The sequence below is a fragment of the Cyrtonyx montezumae genome, unplaced genomic scaffold (assembly GCF_038088225.1).
Source record: "Cyrtonyx montezumae isolate F1298 unplaced genomic scaffold, pur_monq_1.0 scaffold_51, whole genome shotgun sequence".
Taxonomy (NCBI): domain Eukaryota; kingdom Metazoa; phylum Chordata; class Aves; order Galliformes; family Odontophoridae; genus Cyrtonyx; species Cyrtonyx montezumae.
The window spans coordinates 404,076-428,108 of NW_027072058.1; the positions used below are offsets into that span (position 1 = coordinate 404,076).

The window sequence follows — 24,033 nt, forward strand, 5'->3', positions numbered from 1 at the left end:
GATGGGGGGGAGGGGGGCGGGAGCGGTGCGCGCGGGGCATGACGGGATCTGCAGTCCGGCGCGGGGCGGAAGAGGCGGAGGAGCGGATGGAGGAAGCGGCGCCGCGCGAGGGCTCCTGGGAGCTGTAGTCCGGGCGCGCTCTTCCGTGGGCTGCGTTAAGGGCTCGGAAGGGAGAGCGAAGGCCGCGTCCGCACCGCAGCGAAGCGCTCCGCTCCGCTCCCTCCTTTCCTCCTCGCCCGGAAGTGCGAGCAGTGAGGCCGAGGCCTCCACGGGGCCTACAGTTCCCAGAGGCCTTTGCGGCAGCGCCCGCCCGGACCCAGCGCGGTGCATGGTGGGACGGCACTTCCAAAATGGACCACCACCACCACCACCATCACCACCACCGGGATGCTCCGGGTACGGCTCCTCTGTTTTTTTCCGCTTTCTTCCCGTCCCCGTTACTTCCGCCGCTCCCTGGCTCGGCCGTGAGGGCTTCGGGGAGATCTCCTGTTGCAGTGGGCGGTAATCGCGTCCCCCTTCCTCCCCTCCCCCCATTCAGGGAAGGCCAGTCGGTGGTTTGGGGTCGCGCAGTCAAAATCTGCCAAGACGACGGCGAATATCCTCCAGCAAGAGGAGCTGATAGCGCAGAAAAAGAGAGAGATCGAGGCCCGGCTGGAGCAGCAGGCCCGGCAGAGCGCGCTGAGCCTGCAGCAGCTGCCGCTGCTCGGAGAGTGCGTGCGGTGATGGGGAGTGCTGGGCTGTGCTGGGAGAAGTGGGTGTGCGGTGGGAGCGAGGTGGGAAGGGGCCTCACGGGCACTTGGAGCCAATGCTAAGGGGTCGGAGCTGCTCGTTAGTTAATTTGAGTTAATTAACCATCCAGAACAGCAGCAGTGGGCTCCGTGTGTTTAGTGGAGCTGCCCAATTTTGTCACATACTGCTGTTAACAGATAGGTGCCCTTGTGAAGCATAAATGGTTTGGGTTGGAAGGGACCCCGACGTCCATTCAAGGCCTTCTGGTCCTACTCCCCTGCAGTGAACACCCACAGCTCTGTCCAGCCTGACCTCGTGTGTCCCCAGGGATAGGGACTCCCCATCCACCACCTCTCCAAGGCATCCTGTGCCAGTGCTTCACCACCCCTTTCTTAAAGAACTTTTTCCTTATATCTAGTCCAAATCTCCCCTCTTGGAGCACTTCTAATGCTGTGATATTATGTTTTCCTTCCCCTCAATTACTACTTTTTGCACAACCTTAACTCCTAATCGTGCAATTCCACCAGTAGCTGCTTGCCTAGAGCTCCTGGAAGCACAATGACACAACTATGCAAGGGGGGATTCTGTTTTAATTTGGTGGTAAGCAGATCAGATGGAGAGCGTGGGTAAATGCTATAAGCAGCGAGTGGAATGGTTCTTGTGTTTCTGAAAAGCTGCATTCTCAAAATTAGGCATCAAAGATAGGGATTTTCGATTTTGTTTTCTGTCCAAAATAAAAGTTTTTGAAGGGACTGGGGAAGTTGTCAATTACCATCCCCTGCTTTTCTTTTTTCTGTTTAGAGATGACGGTGCTGAAAACGAAGCCTCTGTTTCCAACAAGTTTGTTAACGATGGCAGTTTCCTCCAGCAGTTTCTCAAGCTGCAGAAGGAAAAGTCAAGTACTGGTAGGTCAACCTCTGGGCAGCAGGAGGCCTTCCTTCTCCTGATGGTACCACTTTGTGTGAGCTGCCTCTGTGTATGTTCACTTTAGAAACCCTGCCATGAGCTGTTACCAGTGTGAGTAAGTTCTGAAGCAATGGTGACCCCTTTAGATTTAGATTGAAGGCTTCCTTCAGGATGCAGGAGGAACGTTTGCACTTCTTTCCATCTGTAGTTGCTCTGAAGACAGGCATATATGTTATTACTACTTTTTTTTAAGTTTGAATCTCACCTTGTAGCAATCACTGTAGTTTTCACTTAGTTATGAAGCTTCTGCCAAGCAGTGTCTTTAATTTACTCTGAAAATAACGGCCTACTGCAGATGTATTACTGCCTGAGTTGTTACTTATAACCTGCTGAGATTAAAACAGTAAAAATGCACAGGAATTATTTTCCCCCTCATTCTTTTCGAAGAACCTCCCCCAAGTTCTACTAATAACTCGGCAAACACTTCTGCACCAAATGTTGGGAAGAAACCTATGGTGTTTGGGAAGCGCCCTGGTCAGGTCCTGAGCAGCATGCTGCAGCAAGCGAAGAGCTACTCCCATTCCAAACAGAGCCCAGTCGTTAACCGCCTCAGTGTGTTTCAGTCGCCAGATGAGGATGAGGAGGAAGATTATGAGCAGTGGTTGGAAATCAAAGGTAAATGACACCTTGTACTACTGCACTGTTTATCGGGGGGGGGGGGGGTCAGGCTTGCTTGCCGTGGCTCAATGAGTTAAATGTTAGGTTGGTTGGGCTTTTCTCTTAAGTTGTGAATTATTGGGAAGGTTTTTGCATGCAGACTTTTGTGTAGAAAAGCTGAGGGTGGAGGGCTGTTAAGCCCCAATAACTGGGGTTGTTCATCCGGCCTGAGCTCACCGTAGTTAGGCTGGGTCTGTTTTATGTCTAGGAAGGTTGTTTTTTTCTAAGTTATCAAGGCAAACAATTGAGGAAGGGGGAGAAATTGAATGTATAAATGAATTTGTTTTTTTCTAAGTTATCAAGGCAAACAATTGAGGAAGGGGGAGAAATTGAATGTATAAATGAATATAATTACTTACAAGGAGCAGAAGTACGATCAGGTGAATTCCAAGTTCTCTCTCTGAAGCTTCGTTAGAAAAACACACCTTAGAGGTCTTCACTTGAAGATATAAAACCAACAAAGATAATTGCAGTACTTAAACAAGCAAGTGTCTGCGGATAACATAGGCTGAGGAGCCAGGAGGCAGATTTGGTTAATAATCTGAATTTCACACGGGCGTATTAATCAAGTATAAAATTAGATTGGTGTTGCTAAGTAAGTCACACTAAGGTTTGTGTCACAGTTCGTTTCGTTATGTTAACAAAAACGTGTCTAGCTGTTGCTGTGGGATTTATTAACACGTAATCCTGGCAGGTCTGGACACAGGCATGAAATGTACTGCAGGAATGTGAGGAGGAGCTGTTTGCTGCAGAGTGAAGATAGGACGTGGGCCCTTACATTCCTTGGGTTCAAAACTAGCCTAGATCAGAGCGGACATCTCTACTCCTGCGTGCTCTGTGTTCAGCACCATACCCAAAATATCACTGTCCAGACAAATGTGTGTTTAGTTTCCACTGAATATACCCTATATCAGCTCTCTAATCACAGTGGGTTCCTTGTTTGGCACAGCTTTTTGGAGATGATGCTCTCCTCTTATCTCTGATGGGATTCCCTCCAAGTGAGGGCTGGGACACAGGCATATGCCAGTAGGATGAGCTGTGTGCTGCAGCTGCACAAGCTGTCTCTGCTCTCGTGGTACAGAACAACGCTTTGGGAACTGTAATTTATAATGTTTAGTTGGTAATGTGGTTGTCCTATTCCTCCCCATCTTGTGTTTTGTGTGGAGTAGAGTTGTCAGAAGCAAATTATGTTCCAATTGAAGTCGTACCCTGAGCTATTCTGATCAAATTTTTAGGCTTTTTCTTGTACTCAGTGTACTAACTTCATAGTAGGGGAGGGGGGAGGCTGACTGTGGAACAGGGATTGTGATTTGTACAGCTGTGTAAGACCAGATCCCCCATTTCATCCTTTTTCTTCCCATTCCCGTTCTACTTTTGTCTGTCGCCGTGGTTCTTAGAAGTAATGTGCCTGTTGCCTGTTTGGTGTGTGAGTTGAACCCCAGTACTGACAGCCTGCTTAAAGTTTTACCCCCAGAGGATGCGGAGACCCGCCAAGTGGTGGAAAAGCTGGCTAGGTTCGTGGCTGAAGGGGGACCAGAGTTAGAGAAGGTCGCTATGGAAGACTACAAGGATAACCCAGCTTTTTCGTAAGTCTGGAGCTAACTTGTCTACCCTGTGTCTTTGTAGGAGGAAGAGCATCAGTAGCTCTCACGTGGGGAAGCGGGGTCAGTTGATCTGATTACTGTGGGCTGGACTTGAGCTTTGTTGCACATCACTGTATTTGTTTTGTAGCTGGGAAAACAGAAGCAGAAAGTGATGGTGTGGGCACGGATCAGTTAGCTAGGAATATAGCCTGGGAGATGTGGCTGTCTGTCCAACACCCAGCCCACGGGTTGCACCTTAGGGCTGAGTCTGTCTTCTCTGCCACTGCTGTACTGTGTGGCTGAGGACGGAGGGAAGGAGAGATTGATATTTATTTTTCTTTGTGAAGTAAAATAAAACATTTGGGTACGAGTCCTTGGATTAGAGCAGTGTGTGTTTATACGTGCTAAAGATGTTGTAACCCACGGTTTAAGTGCGTCCTGAGTAATTTATCTATCTTGTTCTTTGTAGCTGGAGCTGTTTACATCTCTAGGGGATCGGTGTTGGTTTTTTTATAGTTGTTGCTGATGCATTTTTTTTTGCTGTTTTTTCCTTCATCTCCACCTCAGGTTTTTACATGATAAGAACAGCAGAGAATTCCTTTACTACAGAAAGAAAGTGGCAGAGATAAGAAAAGAGAATCAAAGTTCTCAGGCGTCCTCTTCTCAAAAAGGTAATTAAGACTGTGATCTGGAGAATACTCTATAAATTACAGAATTTATTTGCCTTCTTCACTCTCTCCGTGACTGTAAGGCTGTCTGGAAACAGTGGGGACAGATATGACAGTCTGTTCCTGTAAATAAAATGTATGGAGATGGTGACCTCTGGCATCAAACTCCTTTTCCAAGGTGGTCTTTGCCCAAACCCACAATGTATTTAAGCACAGTGTATGGGCTCTTGTAAGGAATTTGTAATTTTTAAGGGCTTTGGAGAAATATGAAGTGAACTAAAATGCTTCTCCATTATGTGCAATCTGGAAGGTGTTTCAGTACTGAAAATGAAATGAGGAAGAGTGCTTATTCTCACACATTCCTATTGGATTTGTTATCAACGAGAAAGGTTTATTTGAATGTAATCCTCATTTCTGCTGCTGTTTCCCTACTCAAAACCTTGATTTCCCATTTGGGCCATAAACCTTTGCAAATAAGGGACTGGTTTCTGGTGGGAGAGCAGCAGAAATGGGAGATCTGCTAACAGACAGGTGCTATGGGTGGTGGAACAACATTAACTGCATTAGAAGACCAAAATTGTTATGGGTGAAATGTGGTCTGCACGCTGGGCGTTCATTGCTTCCTGGCCAGCCTCCGTTTCAGGTCTGCTATCAGATTCCTCTCCTGTGGAAAGGAGTATTAATGCAATTTAGCTGTCATGCTGATGAGCTAACAGCCCAAACAAACTGTGGCTTAACAGACTGTGGGCTGAGGGAGCTCGTTACCAATATCAACTAGCTGATTGTGCAGCCTGGAAGCTATAAATGGTATTATCAATGCTTTATGGGTGTGGAATATTGAAGCAAGGAAAGGTTATGACTTAGCCATGGCTTTTAATCATGTCTTCTGCCTCCTGGTCCTGCGTCAGCACGCTGGAGTACTGGCACTGGTGCTGTGCAGGTAGCAAATTCATATAAGGCTGTCATGGCTAAATAACCTGTTTGCCTGGCTCCTTATAAACATCAAATGTGCTTGAAATATGAATGCTCTGAGACCTCTGTGCCTTTGGACTGAGGCTGCAGTGGTCGCCTCTTCCATGTGAGGGCTGGGAGTGTTCTGTGGTGAATTTCCTCTGCCCTACAATCCTCCCTCAAAGTGGCCATCAGGTGCGTAGTGCCTCTGGGTACATGTGGGGTTGTGTGTTGCTCCTTGGCTGCTTTTTCCTCCCATTTGCATCTCTGAACTTCAGTGGCAAAACCTTTAATGAGAATTAATTGTGAGTACTGAGATGTGATATTATGGCAGAGTGCCTGACTTGAGGAAGGACTTCCTCTGCTGCACAGAGAAATGAGTGCCCCCCTTGAACACAAAAGCTGGCTTGTCCCTAATCTGCTCTCATCTAGCTGCTGGCACAGAGGATGGTGACGTGTGAATGAGCACTCCTCTGGTTACAAAACTGTTGTACAACTGTAATGCAATGTCATGTTCTTGTGATGTAAACTCTGTTGTGTGTGTAATATTTCTAAAAATTAAACTCGACCTTTTGCCCTTATTCTGCTCTTGGGGTTCTTAGAACAGATAGGCTTTGACTGTTGCTTGTGTGAGTTGGGCCCAGTACTGACAGCCTGCTTAAAGTTTCACCCCCAGAGGATGAAGAGACAAAGAACTTTGCTGAGAAACTCGCCCGGTTCATAGCAGACGGGGGTCCTGAGGTGGAAGCTATTGCCTTGCAGAACAACCGTGAGAACCACGCTTTCAGGTAAAGGAAGAAACCTGCAGCAGGGGGCAAGGTGGGGGCTCGGGTGGGTCTTTTTATTTCTTAAGGGACAATGGTGGACATAAATCTGACCTTACAAGGATGGTAAGAGTGTAGAGTAGAGTGCTGATGCCTTCACATTCTGAAGCTTTACCAATCGAGGCACAGAGAGGCAGGAATCGATTGGCTTTCTCCAAAATTAATTTACGACTTCCACCCCTCCCACCTGCAATCCACTGGTATAATTCTGACCTTTAAGTTCTTCCCTATAACTGGGTTCTGTTGTGGGCCCCCATCCACCCCTCATACTGCTGCAGTCCAATTAATTTCCTAGGTTGCTCTTTGCGCAGCATCTTCTCTGAGGTACAGGTAGCACTCCTCCCCCGTTAGGTCCCCCTTTGGAATATCTTTTTCAGTGCATCAGATGTGAATTGTTCTGTTCAGTGCTTGCTGACAGCTGTTTAATGTCTCCCTTTAGTGTCATATGTGTTTCATTTCTCTGCTCTTACAAACAGTGTGGTGTGCTCTCCGGGAGCAGCGCTGTGTTCAGCAGGTCTTCTCCTCCTGCTGATGTTTTGGCATTTCATTTGTTGCCTCCTGGCCCCCTCGGGTCATCTCCTCAAGTTGTGAATTGCACTCGACAGATGTGCTGATAGCTGAGCTGCTCCATTATTTACCTGAAAACACCACTGTGGTCCCACCTGAGCATGACCCAGATGAACCCTACCTCCTCTCTTGGGATTCCCTCAGTGGATGTCCCATCCTGCCCTCCTGGAGCAATCCCTGATCCTGTCATTCAAATGTAGGCATGCAGGATTTAATTCAGTGTGTTTTGGAGTGTCAGAGATGTGCTTGTTTGCCTGTGGCTGTTGTGCAGTGATAGATGGGGAAGGCCTGTTGTCTTGTGTGTTTCCTTGTAGGAGTAGGTGCTATCACAAGGAGAGGTTAGATCACGTTTTAAGTTCTTCCTCTCTGAAACAGGAGCATTGCAGAGGCACTAGGAATAGGCAAAGTTTCTGCGTGGAGTATTGGAGGGAGCCCAAAAAGAGAGTGTTTATAATAAACAAAGTGTATCTTCATTTATTTATTTATTTATTTGCATAGCTGCCAGGCTGAGGATTGTTCACGTTCTTCCTACAGAGTCTTAAGGAGCTTTATTTTACCCAAAAGGTCAGGGATGCCTATTTCTGGAAGGAGTAACACCTAAAGCAGTATTTTTGTTGAGTACAAAGGAACAGGAGGAGGAGGAGTCGTGGTATAATTAAGCAGACTGTTAATATCTACGCTTCTAGCTCGAATACAGGGCTGGGAGCAGTTTCTTTGTGCAGTGGTTTGGCATTCTCCCTGGTAAGCCAGGAGCGTTTGCTTTCTCCTGAGAGCTGAAATCCATCGTGTTGTGGTGCCCTTGCAGTTTTCCCAGACGTGTTCTTCCCCTTGCCTTTGAACGACACGTTGATCCTTTTAGCACAGCATGCTTCTGTGGCTGTGAATAGCTGCGTGTCACCCGTGGATGGGAAGGGAAGCGTGCTTCCTGCTCCCCGAGGTTTGCAGTTCTCCTCGCAGCAGCGTGCAGAGCCCTGCGTTGCACTCACATACACACAGGGTGGTGCTGGAGAGCAGCGAGATGAGTGGGATGTCTTCTTGGGCCAAGAGCCTTGCGAGAAGGGGAAGTGCTGAGCAAACTGTGTCCATCCCCTGGGTACTAGTCCAGACTTATTTTTTTTTTCCCCCCCATAGGTTTTTGTATGAGCCAAACAGCAAAGGCTACAGGTATTACCGGCAGAAACTGGAGGAGTTCCGTAAGGCCAAAACCAGTGCTGCAAGTGCCCCCTTGCCTGCAGAGTCCAGTCTGAAAAGGAAGACCAGTCCTGAGGCATCTCCATCACCCCTGTGCTTGTCATCTCTGCCATTACCTGTGCCCACACCTTTGCCTTTACCCTTACCTATCCCTGCCCCCTCACCTGTTCCCGTGCCCTTGCCCGTCCCCTTACCTGTTCCCGTGCCCTTGCCTGTGCCCCCACCATTGCCCTCACCTTCACCATCGTCCTCTTCAACTCCACCTAATCAGACAGCTACAACTACTGCTGTGACAACAGCTACAGCAGCAGCAGGCACTACTAAAAAGAAGCGGAAGAGCAGGTGGGGGCCGGAGGAGGACAAGGTTGAACTGCCCCTCCCGCAGCTCATCCAGCAGTTGGATTCTCCCTCCCCTCTGTCAGGTTAGTGGCTCTTTTGGGTTGCATAACTGTTTTTCCTAGGGAGTGCTTTCTGCCTTAGCTCAGCTGGCTGCGTAAACAAAACCCAGCAAGCCTTTATCTCGTTGTAATCTCCTTGGTCGCCAGCCCCCCGTCTTACAGCTAGGTCCAGCAGATAACTCTCCCTGTGTGGAAACCCAGATAAACCACTTTATCTCGCTGACACCAGGGATTGGATCTTATCGTTCTTCAGCTATCTCTAAAACCCTGCTGTGCTATAGCTCATTAGAGCTTCAGCCTCCACGCTATTTAGGGCTATTTCACTTCAGGAAGAGTCTTCAGAAAACAAATATCAAAGCTGAACTGTGCTTATTCCCCACGGTAGGATAAAACCCCTGGGCAGCACTTCCATCTCACTCTAACTGCTCAGAAGGCTAAATGGGAATAGCTGTTCTCCAGGTGCTGGTGGACACAAGTATAACTCCCAGTTCCAGTTTATACCCATTTTGGTTCATTTGATTACAGGCAGGCATCACAGCCCTCATCTAGTGCTGAGGCTGATGTCCCTGCTGCTTCACCTGCCAGGTTCACCAGGGGGTGCAGCCCCATTGCAGTGCAGGGAGGTAATGCTTCCAGCCCAGGCATTTGCAGTGAGCTCACAGAGGTTGAACTCCTGTGGCTCATCTGGTACGTAGGTGATTAGGCAGGCACTTAGAGATGCATGCAGAAATTGAGTTCGTCAAGGACAACAGGTGGGTGCAGGTGTTTAAGGGGATGTCTTTGGATCCTTAGTTCAGTTAGTGTGTTGTGGGGAAGAGATGGCAAAAAGGAGCAAGAGAAAGATGCAAGATAGGCTAACTGAAAGGAAACTAGGGTGTGAGGTTAGAGTCACAGGATAAATAATCAGTATTTGTCTAAGTAGGAGCTTTCCCAAAGAGCAATAGCAGAATGGACATGGGACAAGTAGCAAAAATGGGGTATAGTTTTCTGAGCTGCAGGGAGAGACCACGTGGTTCTGAGTGCATGGTCAGCCTGCACAATTCGTTGCTCCATTAAGTCAGTGGATCTTCTGCTTAGGCTGGGTTTTAGAGGATGTAATTGCTCAGCCATTAATAGCTTTACTTGTTAGGCCTGGGTGAGATGTTGGGCTGGCAGTATGTATTGTGATGTGTTGATTCTGCAGAGGTCAGGAAGGAAGGGCTCGCTCTCCTCATCCATCTCTTCAAGTGGAGAGGAAGAGGAGCTCCTATGCAATCTGCTTTTCTGATCACCACCCTGTACAGAATTCTTGTCTGTACTTGTCATACGTACAGGACAAGTCACCAATCTGAATGGCTCACTCATTTGACCTTGAATTGCTGCTTGTAGCAAGCCAGAAATCAGATACTAAAGTCTTACTCCGTGCCTCTAGAGTAGCTTTTTTTTTCCTGCAGACAGTAATGAAGCTTAGATGAAGCTTTGATAGCTGGGCAGGCACTATCAAAACAAGCATCAGATTCCATCTTAATACCTCCTGCTGCAGTGGGGGCCTGCAAGAGTATCCGTGTGCTCACTGCAGCATGCTTCCTGCTGGAGTCTCCCCTGGCTCTTTAGCCTCTCCTTAATTAGACAGGGACATGCTAGCTGTGTTCATGCTCACTTTCAACAGGGCTTTGTGTCAAGTAGAAGAAAAGGACAGCAAACAGTTTGCTGGGCGTAACAAATCAACTGTTAATAAATCCTTCCCCCTACAGGGCATGTTTTATTATTATTTATTGCTTGAGATGGACTAATCTCTTTGTAGAATTAACATCTTCAACCTGACAGGTGGAGAGGATTCCAAGTTACAGTGGCTCTGTGCAAGGCAGGTTGCACAGGATGCTCTGGTCCCTATGTATCTGTCTCAGACCTTTTATCCTTAGCATTTGTTCTGAATGTAGTGAAGGACTGTTGGGATCCTTTTTCTGTCTACTCGTAGTAATAAATCAGTATTGCAGAGTGGAGGAAAAGTAGCCCTTTTGGGCAGAAACAAGTTCCTCTTAAATATATTGATGTCGAAGCACTTAACTGCATAGGTGCTGCAGGGACTAATACATCTGAGAAGCTGAACAGAACAGAGATGCTGCCCTTAGTGAACTCTGTGGACTAATGGGTACTGTAGGCTGCTGTTAGAATATTCTGAAACCTGATATTGGATTGGTTTGGGTCTGATTCCTTTTAATTGAGTGCAGTCTTGAGGCTGCAAAGTGCAAATTCAGGCACTTCTGTACTGGGGTTTCTTCTGCTGCTCTTAAAGGAGGTTCAGTTCAGTTCTAACAAGCTCTTTGTGCATGTAGGGAAGGGATGAACCTTCAGGTAGTCTTCTGCCAATGCTGCAGATAGACTGCACCATTAACCCTGTGGATAAGCTGATGTCATTCAAGGGAAAAATGCCTTCTTCCCAAGCTTGCTGAACGTGAGGCTGAGAGCAGCTTTTCTTTTGCACCATGCTAGCCTGCTGCAAGGCACCTATAAATCTGATTATCTATTTCTGACATAGATTTCTCTGTCTTCGGGTGCAGACTTTGGGTGGAGCTTTGCTTTTTCTCTCCCCTTTCCTGTATTGGGATGCTTCGGGCCGAGGCTACAGAAATATCCCCCAGAAATAAACTGCTGCAGTGACTCTTACAGCCAAATCTCAGCACGAAGTCTGCGAGGTGCCACGGAGCAGGCAGACGAACCAGATGTAGCTTTAGCACAGGAAGCAGCAGTGGCATGTGCTTTCTGGGACGTGAAAGAAGATGCCACGGTCCTACCTTTCTCCTTTAAGGTGGTTATATATGCTGGCAAGCCACCAGCTCGTGGGGCCTGTGGAGCCGTGCCTGGCTCTTAGCCTGAGTGTTTATGCAATTCAGAATGAAGCCAGAGAGCTGCTGACCTCCGTGAAGGGCAGAGCCTTCCTTGGTGCATTCAGAGAAAGCTTTCCCATGCCCTGAGACAGGAGGTGAATCCTTGGCGAGGGCTGCTGCTGGAGTGCCCCGCTCTCACATCACATTTGGAGCCAGATTCTTATTTACAGCGAGTTCGGCGTGGAATGGAGGAGCGTGTTCATTAAGACAGTCTCCAAATCTCCCTGTTCTCCGAGACAGAAGTCGGGCTCTTAGTCAATAGCAGACAGGTTCATTTTTCTATTTGCTCTTATTTCTTGGGAGCTGAAAGTGCTTATCCCAGCGCCAGGCCCAGGGCGACGCCGCTGATTGCTTCCTGCTCTCAGCAAACCTCTTGCAGTGTTTTACATAACTCTTCCTGCAGAGTTGACTCCCGTGGCTGGCACCGAGGCTCTCGCTGTGTGAGCAAGGCTGGGTGTGCTGTTTCATGTTCTCCCTGGGAGGCTGGAGCTGAGGAAGCTGCTTCCCAATCGTGGCACGCTTGGCCAAAAGCGTGTGGGAAAGGAGGGGGAGATAAGAGGGCTTGGATCAGTTGCCCTGGGTTGAGAGCAAGGGAAAGGCAGAAGCCAACTCCTGGGGCCTAATTAGCATGCTGCGTAGACATTCGGTGTCACTAACAATGATCCTGTTATTATTGGGCTTCATAATTAATAGGTGATGAATAATTAATGAGGCATCATTTAACTGTGGTCTGGACGGCCGTCCGAATTGAGGGTTTTGCAGTCATTTCAGAAGATCATCTTCGCCATGCCTTGAAAAATGCAGCGTGCTTTCCAGCATGGTTGTGGGTCTTTTTTTGCTTCCTTAAATATTTAACTGCTGGAGCCCTAATTCTGAGGTGCTGCGGAAGGAGGGGAGCTGCTGCCAGTTCTGCTAGAGAGATGCAAGCTGGGTTTGTAAGGCAGTCTTTACTGTGAATCTCTTTCTGCAGCCCCAGAAATGGTGCTGGTCTTTTTTGGTGGTGTAGCAGTGACATAGAGGTGTTCCCACTCCTTTAATGTGTGCTTTGAGCTCAGTGTTGTACGGTCACTTGAAATCAGTGTGTTCCCTGCCCACATCTTCTTAGTATCTCATCTCAGGCCTTACCTGATACGACAGCAAGAGTGATTCCAGATGGGAATCACATCCTCCACTCACGAAGAGCTTCCAAATGGGATGCTGCAGGAGAAGGAGGATGCATCCGTGGGGCTGTCAAGCTTAGAATGTTGTCCCCTCTTTGAAACCCAAACAGTGCTCTTCTTGAGCCTGTAGGAGCTCAGATCTCCTTGGGGAGTGGTACCTTCCAGAGCAGCACAATGCTCCTGTCTTTATTCCAGCATGGTCACTTGCTTTTCATTGCGAATGGAGCTGCTGTTTACGTAGTGATCTGCAGGCTGGGCAATACAGTGACAAGCTCAGATCTGCATGGGACACCATTCAGAATAATGCAGTGGCTGGAGCTCACAAGGAAGCCTGATGAGGGGGATTAATATTAAAGGAGCAGTGATTTATCAAGCATGCCACAGGAGATTGCTGTGCAGCATCGCCTCTGGGGGTACAGGATGTTGGTTCCCACTCTGCTAACGTGATCTGGGCTCTGTGCTGGCAGAGCCACTGCGAGCTGCTGGGTTTCCTGCCTCTGCCTTCAGGTGGTTGCTCTGCAGTTCTGTGTGTGAATGCAGCAGTGGGGAAATGGGTCTGAAGCTTTGCAGTGGGTTCTGGAGATGTGGCTCTGCAGCCTCGACAGCTGGCTCTGGTTTATGGAAGTCTTTTTACGTTTGCTTGTTTCAGTTCAGGACCTCAAGGGCCTTGGGTATGAAAAAGGGAAACCAGTTGGTTTGGTGGGTGTGACGGAGCTCTCTGAAGCCCAGAAGAAACAGCTGAAGGAGCAGCAGGAGGTAATGCCCTGAAATGGTTTCCACGTTCATTGTGTGCCTGCGTCTCGTGCCGCAGCGTGGCAGCGCCGGGTGGGAGAACAGAGGTGGCGAGAGCAGGGAAACTTTTGCACATAAATCTCTGGGATTTGTGCTGAATGCCTGAGGATCATGTGGTGCTGCAGTCAGCAGAAATGTCTTAGAGGACTTTGGGGAATACGAGCTAAGCCAGCCAATTGCTGTGCTCCCAAACTAAAACCCCAAATCTATAAGGTCTGTGGTGTCTCATCTGCAGCTGGTTACGTATTGCTTTAGCAGTGGGGAGGTGAGGGTGTGTGTGCAAGCTGTGGTGGAGCAAGAGCAGAATTTGCTTTTGCTGGAAGGTGAGGGTGATGTTCAAACTGCGTGGGGATGATGAGGTGGCAGCAGTCCTCAGTGCTGTAATCAGGGTGCATCTCTTGGAGGAGCCAGCACGCCTTGCTCCTGTTTGATCTGAGAAGTAAGCAGATCAGATCAAGCAGCTGTGCTGCCCCTGGGGACCTGTAGCTGTCATCACCTGTGCTCTGGGAGGCAGCTGGGGCGGGGGGCTGTGCTGCCTTCGTTTTGGTTCGTATCCCTGAGTGCACCGTTGCATCTCTTCACCCAGATGCAGCAGATGTATGACATGATTATGAAGCACAAGCAAGCCATGCAGGAAATGCAGATGATGTGGGAAAAGGCCATTCAGCAGCACCAGCATGGCTACGACAGTGATGAAGAAGTGGACAGCGAGCTGGGAACGTGGGAGCATCAGCTTCGGCGCATGGAGATGGACAAGACACGAGGTGTGTGGGGAGCTGCCATGCAGGCACACTGCTTGCTTTGCTCTTGTACAGAGGCCTCCAGAGGGAGATGTTTGAGGTCGTGTTCTTAGCGTGGCAGTCTCAGGGTCGCTTGTCACTGGTCTCCTCTGTGGTGTCCCTCCCTGTTGGGTGGAGGTGATAAGTTTGTTCCTGTGAGATGTTATGCTTCACAAACCCTCTGGAACTCCCAAGTCGTAACTGCTGTTTTCACTTCTGTATCCTGAGCAGAGTGGGCTGAGCAGCTGACCCAGATGGGCAGAGGGAAGCATTTCATTGGAGACTTTCTTCCACCAGACGAGCTGGAAAAATTCATGGAGACGTTCAAGGCTTTAAAGGTAAAATAGCAGAGATTTCCCAGAGCAGTTGGTAGTGCTTCAGATTTGTCCTGCAGCGATGAGGGTAAGACCTCAGGCACATTTCTGCCCTTTATCAGAGCAGTTTGCCATTGTGCAGCTTTGAAGTACTTCTGCCCTCACCCTGGGGTCCGTGTTCCTTCTGCAGGTCTTTGCTCTTTGCAGCAGTAGTGAACTAGAGAGCAGGCTGTTGGGATGGTATCTGGGGGCTAGCTGGAGTTAGAGACAAACCTCTTGTGCTCCCCACTGTCTGCAGTTCCTGTTTAAGACAAGTGGTGGCTGATGCCAAGCAAGGAAAACCTGAGGTTTTTATCTAGACAATTGCAGTAAGTAAAGGCATGAAGCATACAAAAAGCTTATGAGAAGTACTTCATAGCTGTCAGTGCTTTCTAAAGCACAGAACTTCTTGATGCTGGCATCCTTGATAATGTTTTCTTGTAACCACCATGGGTTCTTCTGTTCCCTGGAGATCCTTGTTTATATAGGAACCGTATCTGGAACTTGATTCAGCGAGCAACTTTAAATTCAGAAGCTGAATATGTCTCAGCCTAATCTCACAGCAGCATTCCCTGCTCCTTGCAGATTGTTATAGGGCTTGTGTGACTGTCAACACAGGTATACCCAGAACTATCGATCATCCACGCAGCTAGAGCATTAACTCTTTAACTCCCAATAAACTACACGATGAGTTGATGTTATGATGTGGAATATCAATAATATAACAACAGTCATAATACCATAACAGTGACTGTGCAGTGCTTTATCGTTTACCTGTTTTCTCCTCTGTGTTTGTGCAGAAGTGGAGTCCCAGGAGATCGTGCTGGTTATTAACTGTTTGCCAGAACAGTCCTGTCTTCCAGTAGCTGATTTTTTTTCCTTCTTTTGACCCACAAAGATAGGTCTGTCTGTGCATATACAAAACAAAACAGCTCTACCTTTTGTCTTTCTGCAGGAAGGACGTGAACCAGATTATTCTGAGTACAAAGAGTTCAAACTGACTGTGGAAAACATAGGTTATCAAATGCTAATGAAGATGGGCTGGAAGGAAGGCGAGGGACTTGGTTCAGATGGACAGGGGATTAAAAACCCAGTCAGCAAGTAAGCAGAGTTCTTCTACTATTGATTTAGTCCTTTCCTCTTAGGCTGATAATTGATGCTCCTGCTCTAGCCTACTGGAAGCAGCTGCAGTGAATGTGGCTGTAATTCATCACTTGAACAGAATGTGGGATCCTCTCAGCAAAGGAGGAAAATTGTTTCTGATTTCTTTGGGGTTCTCTCCCTGCCAGGACTGGATTTGTTCCTGTGTCTCAAGCAAGGAGGTATGATCTGAGCCCAGCCATCTCCTTTTGCCTAGCGTGTTGTTTTCTTTTCCTAAGGTGTTTCCCCCTCTATAAAGCAAAGGTAACACATGCATGGCCCTCATCACTCACAGGACGTGCCTCCACATTTATTTAAACCCTCATGAGAAAGCCCTGAGCATCTGAAGCACTGCTGGTGCCTGCTGGCTGGTCGCTGGCATGCTGTGGGTGGAAGGCACTCACCAGTACGTGCTCCTGGTGCACCCATTTGAGAAATGTTTAGTCTGTAGCAGTGAGCATTGTGTGCGACTTGCAGCTCATTTTTTGCTCAGGAGTTTACTGACTTCATCACATTTTGTAGATAATAAAGCTTCAGGAGAGGTCCATCCAAAAATAGATAAGCATATCCTTTGGGCTGGATCGTCTGCTGGTGGTGTGTGCTGAACTTCAGAGCAGCTGTTGGTGATAGGAAATGCTCTGCATTATTTCTTAGCATTAGATTCTATTATAAATAACAGTTGTTTTACTGCACAATACGAAATGTCTCTGCAAAGAAGTGCTTTGCTTACTGCAGGAAGGTCTCTCTGACAGTGTGCTTGTTTGCTCAGAGGAGACCTGTGAGGAGAGATCCCTGTGTTCAGAACAGCAAGGCTTTACAACAGCAGAAGGAAGGCACTTCTGTCTGTCACAGGGTTCAACCAGGGTTGTGATTTGCTTGGGTTTGCCATCTCAGAGTTGCTAAGAAGGGTTAGCTGCCTGCCTCCACCAAGGAGGCACAAACCAGCAGCTTTGGCTGCCCGAGGTTGGACTGCTGGTCGGGCAGGGAGACCTCCAAAGCACAGACACTATTTCTACTCCAGCTCTAAAAGGGGTAAGCAAATACACGTCGTCACTGCTGCTTCCAGCAGGCTTCAGTGGTTTGGAAGGGCAACGTAGAAACGTGGCAGAGGCGACGATGTGCTCGGTCCTACCTGCGTTGTGTGTGTGCTGGTGAGCAGCGAGGAGAGCTGCTCCCTCAGCAGCTTTATCTCTTCTGAACAGGGGAACCACAGCTGTGGATGGTGCTGGCTTTGGCATCGACCGTCCCGCAGAGCTGACCAAGGAGGACGATGAGTACGAGGCGTTCCGCAAACGCATGATGCTCGCCTACCGCTTCCGGCCAAACCCACTGGTAAGCTGCCCCAGGACCAGAGCAGGCACAGGGACAGATGCTCGGAGACTCCCGTGTGTCTCTTGGAAAAGAGAAAGCAGTTTCCAATGTGGTTGTTTTTTTAAACCAAGAGATCAAATTCAACGAACGTTCCTTTGATTCATTCTCATTCTGAATCAAATCCCCGTTACCCAGCGATGCCTGGACGTGCACGTCTCCTCGCTGTGCTTTTCTGATGCAAAGGACGCTGCCTTTAGTCCTGTGTGCTCCATACCAAGCAGAGGTGCTGCACACAGGGGAGGCAGATGAGTTGTCCATGAATCTGTGGCTTATTTTGAATAATTGTATTCCTGGCTGTGAGAGCTGAGTGAGCTGGCAGTGCCCGTTACGTTCGGCGTGCCGGCGCATCTAGAGAGCTGCCTTTGTGATTTGTGATGGGAAACCTCAGCTCTCACTGTCAGAAATGTCACGTTTCAGTGGCTTTTTCAGATAATTAAGCTCAAATGCTCATTGTTCTGTGAAGACGACGCTTCTGATTAATTTTCTCCTGTTATTCCCCACAGAACAATCCACGACGACCTTACTACTGAGAACGCTGGTGGTTTTTTCTTTTGGGGGAGGGGAGGGGGATGATCTATTTCCAAAACAATCGTAATTTTACTGTGAAACGTCATGAAATCTGCATTATCATTCTCTTACTTGCTAATATTGACAACTTCCTCGAGTCACAGTGCCATCCCTTCACCCAGAAGGAAGGCTGCAGGCCCACTCACTGCGTGCTCCAGTGCTGTGACAGCCAAAATAGTGAGGCCTGCGTGGGGGTGGGAGGGGTAACAGAGCTGGTGAGGGCAGGGATGCACTCAGCAGGGCACTGCGCACACGGGGGCAGCTCCAGAGATCCCGATAGGGATGGATGGTTCAGGGACTCCATTCAGCTATAGCTCAGTGTTGTGTTACTGGCAGGGCACGTCTTCGGCGTTACCGTAGATGGTCTGGTTTTCAGATCAGCAGCCTGTGCTGCTCCTTTGTAATTGCAGAGGTGATAGGGGGCTCCTGCTCAGTCTTTACTCCCTGACAAACCGAGTTCTGACGCTGTCGTGAGGCCAGGAGTGCAGTCTGACCTCCAGCTGACGTTGCACAACCGCTGCCTACCTGCTTCACCTCTGCCCTCTGCAAGAGGAGGGTGGGAGCAGAGCGGAGCTGACTGCAGGGAGAGGTGCACAGGGGATTGCATTCAGCTGCAGAGACAACAGCTTCGTGGCTCCTTGGACGCTTGAGGCACTGCAAACCGTGCCCCTGGACGTGGGTGACCAAGACCCCAGCCCTCCAACACAGTTTATCAAAGGCCATTTGGGTTTTGTTGTCGTAAGGGGGGAAAAAACAGCTGCGAGTACCAATTTTCCTCGTTCGCTCTGTAAATAAAATAAAGCTCGTTTGTTCCTTAGTTTTAATCACTGAGTTATGGCACAGAGCAGTCTTACTGTGAGCAATGGGAGGTTGGGAAACAGAGATAGGGAATGTGCCAGGGGAGGTCAGTGTGACATCTGGGCTTGGTGCTTCGTTGGGAAAACAGTTCCCCTCCTTTTCAGGCTGAAGAAGGGGGCTCTGTGCTTTCCTGGGCCACATTGGGTGAAGAGGATTCATCTTGGACTGCAACTAACATTTATGGCTAACGTAGATAAGTGACGAGACTTCTTTCTTACATTATAAAACATTAAAATACAAAAAAAAAAAGAGGGCAGCCCCACAACAAACACACTGCATGACACGTAGGGATGAAAGCCATTTCTCCTCGCCCTGTGCTCATCCCTTCCTCCCTTCTCCCAGGAGCTGCTTTCAGTGGGGCCGGGCTGCCTTCCCCAGACCCACAGCTGAGGTCGGTGGGGAGCTGTGCTGCGTCCCCGTGTGGTGCTGATGACACAGCACAGCACGCAGTGTCCCAGCCCGGGGCAAAGTGCAGAGCTCCCCGGACTCAGAAGCAAAAGGGCAAAAGAGTGACACAGTGGCACATTTGTGAAGGCGTTGGGGGAGAGGGGAAAGGTTGAGCCTTCGGGGTCCGCTGAACAGCGTGGAGGTTCGGGGCCACTGGGGTGGAGGGAAGAGGTTTTGCTGGAGGAGGTCGGGGAGGTGCTGGGATCACAGCTGGACACACACGGCGTGGGGCTGCGGGGTTCTGCTCAGCCCCATTGGTGGCTGAAGGCCGCAGACCCACGTTGGCTTTCATTTCATTTGCTCCCCCTCGTGCGCTGTGAAGAGCCGTGACCTCCTGGCTCCGTTAAGTGCTTAAGAGTTCCAGAATGAATTGGCTAAAAATATATTATATATATAGCTAATAAAAACCATTTCGAGAGTGAATCGGGAAGGGAAATAAACAGAAAACCACCCCCCAAGTCCCAAAGTTCCCCTCTCCCCACGCTGCGCTCGGGAGCAGCTCTCACATCCCAGCCCCACACTGGGGGGGCTCTGGGCCCCCTCCCCGCTGTGCACCCCCCCCCCGCCCCCTCCGTGCTCCCCGCTGCCGCTTTAAGGGCGCTGTCCGGGCCCGGTCCGGGGCCGAAGTCCGTCGGGGCTGCGGAGGTGCTCCGGGGATGCAGCTCCGCTCCGGGCCGGGCGCTCTCGCCCCCCCTCTGCTCGCCCTCCCCGCGGCTCTCGGCCTGAACGGCGCTGCGGCGTTGGCGGAGTGAGTGCGGTGCGGTGCGGTGCGGTGCGGTGCGGTGCGGTGCGGTGCGGTGCGGGATGACGTCGGGGCAGAGCTGCGGGTGCGGGGCGGTGTTGGGCTCCGGGGCGATGCCGAGGGGGGGTTGGGGGGTCGGTGCTGCCCGGGCCGAGCCCGCCGTGCGTCCCCTCGGGGCTCTCACCTTGAGGCTGCGTTTGTGGGATCAGCAGACGCGGGGCAGCTCGGGCTCGTGGCACAACGCACAGTAAAACCGGGGTCACCCACAGCCCACCTCCGGGATCGGGGTGCTCAGTGCTTCCTCTCCAACGCTGCGTGACTCCTCCTCCCACGGCCGTGTGTCCCCCCCCCCCCAACCCGGGGCACTGAGCCCCCCATGTCCCAGCTCCCCCTCCCGGGGCCGTCCCAGTGAGATCAGCATCGCTGCCCCATCCTCCTCCCCCCCCCCGCCGCTCCTGTCCGGCAGCGGACCCGAAGATGCTGTCCCGTGGGGCCGTGTCGGTGCGTGCCGGTGCTCCCCCCACCCCATCGCGAGGAGCGACGGCCGATGGGGAGCGGAGGATCCCTCCCTAGCTCTGCTCCGCCGCCACTCTTGTATTTGAATTCTGAATTAATCATTCCATGGGAGTAATTAGTCATGTAGTAATTAATTATACACTACTAATAATGCACTTATGCGCTGACAGTTAAATCATCTGATTGTTTTGGTGTTGATTTTTTTTTCTTTTCTTTTTTTTTCATAAGTTTCTGCTGGTTTTGGATGCCTGGAGTGTGTGTGGGGGGAGGGGGAGGGGGAGGACACCCCCAGCCCCACTCGGAGCTGCTGTGACGCCCATCTCTCCCCATCCCACCCCACCCCTGTCCCCCTCCCCGGCACAAAGCCAACACGAGCCGGGGGTCAGTGGGGCAGTGATGGGAGTTTCCCACAGGGAGAGCTGTGGGCACACGGCAGTGCCTTCGCAGGCAGCGATCGGCGCTTCCCCCTTTCCATTTCTTTGGTGCTGGGGTGAACAGTGCCCTCGCAGCTGTACGGAGTGAGAAGCAGAAGAATGGGCCGGAGCAGAGCCGTAGCTCCCCCCAGTAAGGCAGCCCCCCCGGGGAGGGAAGCAGCGAGCTCAGCGCGGATTTCCCTCCGACTTCTCAAAAAAAATCGGCAGTGTTTGTCGTATTGCCTGCTCGTTTTACAATCAGTGAACCGGATGGGGGAAATGAGGCCCTCGGGGGACACGGCCCCCCCTCACCCCCCCCCCCTCTCTTGCCTGACCGCCCCTCCTGTCCCACAGCAACCCGCTGCTGCTGGGGGCTGTGCTGCTGCTCCTCGTGCTGCTCGCCCTCGTCTACTTCGCCAACGCTGGGAGCTACTTCCAGGACCCCCTGTTCTGCGGTGAGTGCCGGGGGTCCCAGCACCCCCAGCCCACCCTTTGGGCAGTGGGGCCGTGTGCTGAGCCCCCCCTGCTGCTTCCTGCAGTGTTCGTGGTGTTCTCCTTCGTCTCTGCCGTCGATCTGATCATCTCACTGGAGGAGGATGGCTTCATTTCGGGCTTTGCAGAGGTCTACGTGAGAGAGGTACAGCCCCATCACAACGATTGGAGCGGCCGAAAGCAGCACCCGACCCCCCGGGACCCCTGGGGGGGGCACGGTGCTCTCCCCCACCCCATGATATCTCCCATCCGTTCAGGGTGAGCCATACCTGCGCACAGCACATGGCATCATGATCTGTTACTGGGACGGCATCGTGCACTATGGGCTGTACCTCACCATGATCGTGGCCATGAGCCAGCGGTGAGCGGGGCTGGGGGGGCTGAGGGTCGGGGGGGGGGGCTGTGTGCTCTCTGTGTGCTGGGCTCTGATCTCACTGCTTCTGCAGGAAGAGCTATAGGAGCCTGGGTCTCTTCTGGCTGGGCTCTCTGGTGATGAGCATCCTCGTCTTCCTGCTTGGGAACCTGATAGGTACGGGGCTGTGGGGGGGACACCGGCGCCCACAGCTCCCTGTGGTGTGGCTTCAGGGATGAGTGCTGGGCAGTGCACTGTCCCCACTCCACGCTCTCCTCCTCAGGCAAATACAGCTCCAACATCAGCACTGCCTTCCTGCTCAACCTGCCCTACATCCTCATCCCCATCTGGGTGGGCACGCGGCTCTTCCAGCAGCCCAGGGCAGTGCCATACCTCACAGCAGAGCAGGTGGGCACCAATGGGGCAGGGGCTGGGTGACATCAACTGTGGGGCGTCAACCATGGGGCACAAACCCCACGGTTTGTCTGCTCCCCCCCCCCAGATCGAACAGGAGCAGCGCAGGTGGCTGCACCAGCGGCCCCACGACCTGGTGCTGGTGCTGGTCCTGCTGCTGGTGGCTTCCTTCACTTTCTTCAGGGGGATGGTGAGTGCTGGGGGTCCGGGGGTGCCTTGGGGTGCGGGCCATGCTCTGGGATGGGCATCTTGCCACACTTGCATCCATGCAGGTGGCTCTGGACTGCCCCGCAGACTCCTGCTTCGAGTACATCTACCAGCACGAGCCCTACCTGCGCGACCCCGTCGCCTACCCCAAAGTGCAGGTGAGTGCGGGCAGGGGGGGACCCCTGGGCCACCCAGGACACAACAACTGCTCCCATCTCTCTGCTCGCAGATGCTGATCTACCTGTTCTACTTCCTCCCCTTCCTCTGCCTCTGCATCTACGCACTGCTGTGCCCGGGCTGCTCCTGGCTGCCCGACTGGAGCCTGGTGTTTGCTGGGGCCATTGCACAGGTAAGGGCAGGGAACCGGGGGTGGGAAGAGGGGAGGGGGGCAGGTGGGCACCCACCCCGCATCTGGAGCAGCTCCCAGAGCTGCCGCCGCAGCCGGATAATTAATTTTTCCTCGTTGGATCTTAATGGAGCTGAGGATGAGTTTGCCAGAAATAGGCTGGAGCGTGGGTCTATAGATAGGACGTGGGGCACGGCAGCACCCCTCGGTGCCACCCCTGCCTCTGCCCCCAGGCACAGTTCTCCCACCTGGGCTCCTCGCTGCACTCCCGCACACCCTTCCCGTACCAGACCCCCGAAGACGTCTGGTGGAGTTTCCTCACCACCAATGTCCTCTACGCTCTGGGGCCGCAGCTCCTGGCCCTCCGCTGCCTGCACAGCCCCGCCTTCTTCCTGCCCACCGCCCCCAGCAGACTGCTGGGGGGCAAGAAGCACCAGTGAGCTGCCAGCCCCCCCCAGTGGGATGCTGCTGGGGAGGGGTCCCCTGCGACGCTCCGGTCCCTTCCTTGTGTCCCCCCCCCTCCGGTTCTGGGTACACTGGGGGGACCTGGTGGGGTCTGTGTGCGGCTGGGTGGCCTCGGGGGGGGGTCTCACTGGGATCTGATGGTGGACATGGGTGGGAGTGATGCCCCCCCCCCCCCGTCCCACCCATGTGCTGGCTGGAGGGATGCAGCAGCACGGAGCACGGCACGAAAACACTGTTTACAAAATAAAGGAGTTCGGGTCCGGCTTTGTAACACCGATGTGTGTGTGCTGTGTCCCCGGAGCAGCTGTCCCTGTCCCCCCCCCAGCCCGTGCTGCCCTTGCCTTGTCCTTGGTGCAAGGGGAGGGGGGACTCAGTGCACGGAGCGGGGATGCACGCGGGGGTGGGAGGTGTGCACGCGTGTGTAGAGCTGTGCAGACCTCCGGGGCTGTGCACACGTGTACGGATGCCCCGCGGGTTCCCGTTCGCCTCTCGGCCCACCCGAGAGTCCCCATCCGTGCTCCCTCCCCCCTTCCCCCCCACTCCCCCGGTGCTGTCCTTGTTGTAATGGACGGACCGGTGGGGGTTGTCCTTGTTGTAATGGACGGACCGGTGGGGGTTCGCCCCGCCGAGCTCCAGCCCCCCACCCTACCCCCCACCCCCCCCCCAGGGGCCGTCCCGTCGTTTCCCCGCCCGCCTGGCGGTACCGGGGGTGCCGGTGCCGGTACCGGTGACCTTGGCAGGCGGCGGCCCTGCGCAGCGCCGGGATCCGGGCAGGGCCGGGCCGAGCTCCCGGTGCCGCCCCCTGCGCGGAGCCGCACCGACAGCACCGGCAGCACCGGAGCTCTCCTGCTGTCTGCCCCCCCCCCCTCCCCCCCCTCCCGCCGCGGGCCGGCACCGCACGGGTGCGCGGAGCCACGGTGAGTGCGGGTCATCCCGGTACCGTACACCGCTCGGTGGAGCCGGGGATTTGGGGGGGGGGGGGGGGGGGGGGGGGGGCGGTTCGGGTCGGTTCCCCCCGCGCTGCGCTGCTCCCCGCGTCCCGCAGCCCCGGAGCTCCCGCCGCAGTGCCCCGCACTGCAACACTGCACCGCACCGGGACCTCTCCGGGGGGGGAGGGGGAGCACGGCACTGGGGTCTGCCCCCGCCCCGCAGACACGCACAGACCCCGACCCCTGCGCGCTGGGGGGGGTCCGGAGCCGCGAGGGGTCTGTGGGCTAC

General features: G+C 52.3%; 2 protein-coding genes across 2 annotated transcripts; both read left to right on the top strand.

Annotated features, from left to right (window-relative positions):
• The first annotated feature begins 313 nt into the window (after window positions 1-313).
• Window positions 314-17,683, top strand: SUGP1 (SURP and G-patch domain containing 1). Its single transcript, XM_065748660.1, has 14 exons — window positions 314-396; window positions 539-710; window positions 1,531-1,634; window positions 2,083-2,310; window positions 3,815-3,938; window positions 4,503-4,606; window positions 6,219-6,342; window positions 8,077-8,558; window positions 13,211-13,317; window positions 13,940-14,117; window positions 14,364-14,470; window positions 15,441-15,586; window positions 16,828-16,957; window positions 17,500-17,683. The coding sequence occupies exons 1-14, from the start codon at window positions 351-353 to the stop codon at window positions 17,524-17,526; spliced, it is 2,079 nt and encodes a 692-aa protein (XP_065604732.1). The 5' UTR covers window positions 314-350; the 3' UTR covers window positions 17,527-17,683.
• A 1,841-nt stretch (window positions 17,684-19,524) lies between these two features.
• On the top strand, window positions 19,525-22,845 carry TM6SF2 (transmembrane 6 superfamily member 2). Its single transcript, XM_065748663.1, has 10 exons — window positions 19,525-19,616; window positions 20,894-20,994; window positions 21,079-21,176; window positions 21,289-21,392; window positions 21,478-21,560; window positions 21,667-21,791; window positions 21,886-21,987; window positions 22,070-22,162; window positions 22,234-22,353; window positions 22,584-22,845. Exons 1-10 carry the CDS (start codon window positions 19,525-19,527, stop codon window positions 22,788-22,790), a joined length of 1,125 nt encoding a protein of 374 aa, XP_065604735.1. The 3' UTR covers window positions 22,791-22,845.
• The last annotated feature ends 1,188 nt before the right edge of the window (window positions 22,846-24,033 follow it).

What these genes read in the sequence shown, in the direction of transcription:
- SUGP1 (XM_065748660.1), top strand. Translation starts at nt 351, where the DNA reads ATGGACCACCACCACCACCACCATCACCACCACCGGGATGCTCCGG. An exon ending in GAAGGAAAAGTCAAGTACTG is followed by an intron (nt 1,635 to 2,082) that starts GTAGGTCAACCT and finishes TTCTTTTCGAAG; the next exon opens with AACCTCCCCCAAGTTCTACT. An exon ending in TTCTCCCTCCCCTCTGTCAG is followed by an intron (nt 8,559 to 13,210) that starts GTTAGTGGCTCT and finishes TGCTTGTTTCAG; the next exon opens with TTCAGGACCTCAAGGGCCTT.
- TM6SF2 (XM_065748663.1), top strand. Translation starts at nt 19,525, where the DNA reads ATGCAGCTCCGCTCCGGGCCGGGCGCTCTCGCCCCCCCTCTGCTCGCC. An exon ending in CCTGCTTGGGAACCTGATAG is followed by an intron (nt 21,561 to 21,666) that starts GTACGGGGCTGT and finishes TCTCCTCCTCAG; the next exon opens with GCAAATACAGCTCCAACATC. An exon ending in TCGCCTACCCCAAAGTGCAG is followed by an intron (nt 22,163 to 22,233) that starts GTGAGTGCGGGC and finishes CTCTGCTCGCAG; the next exon opens with ATGCTGATCTACCTGTTCTA.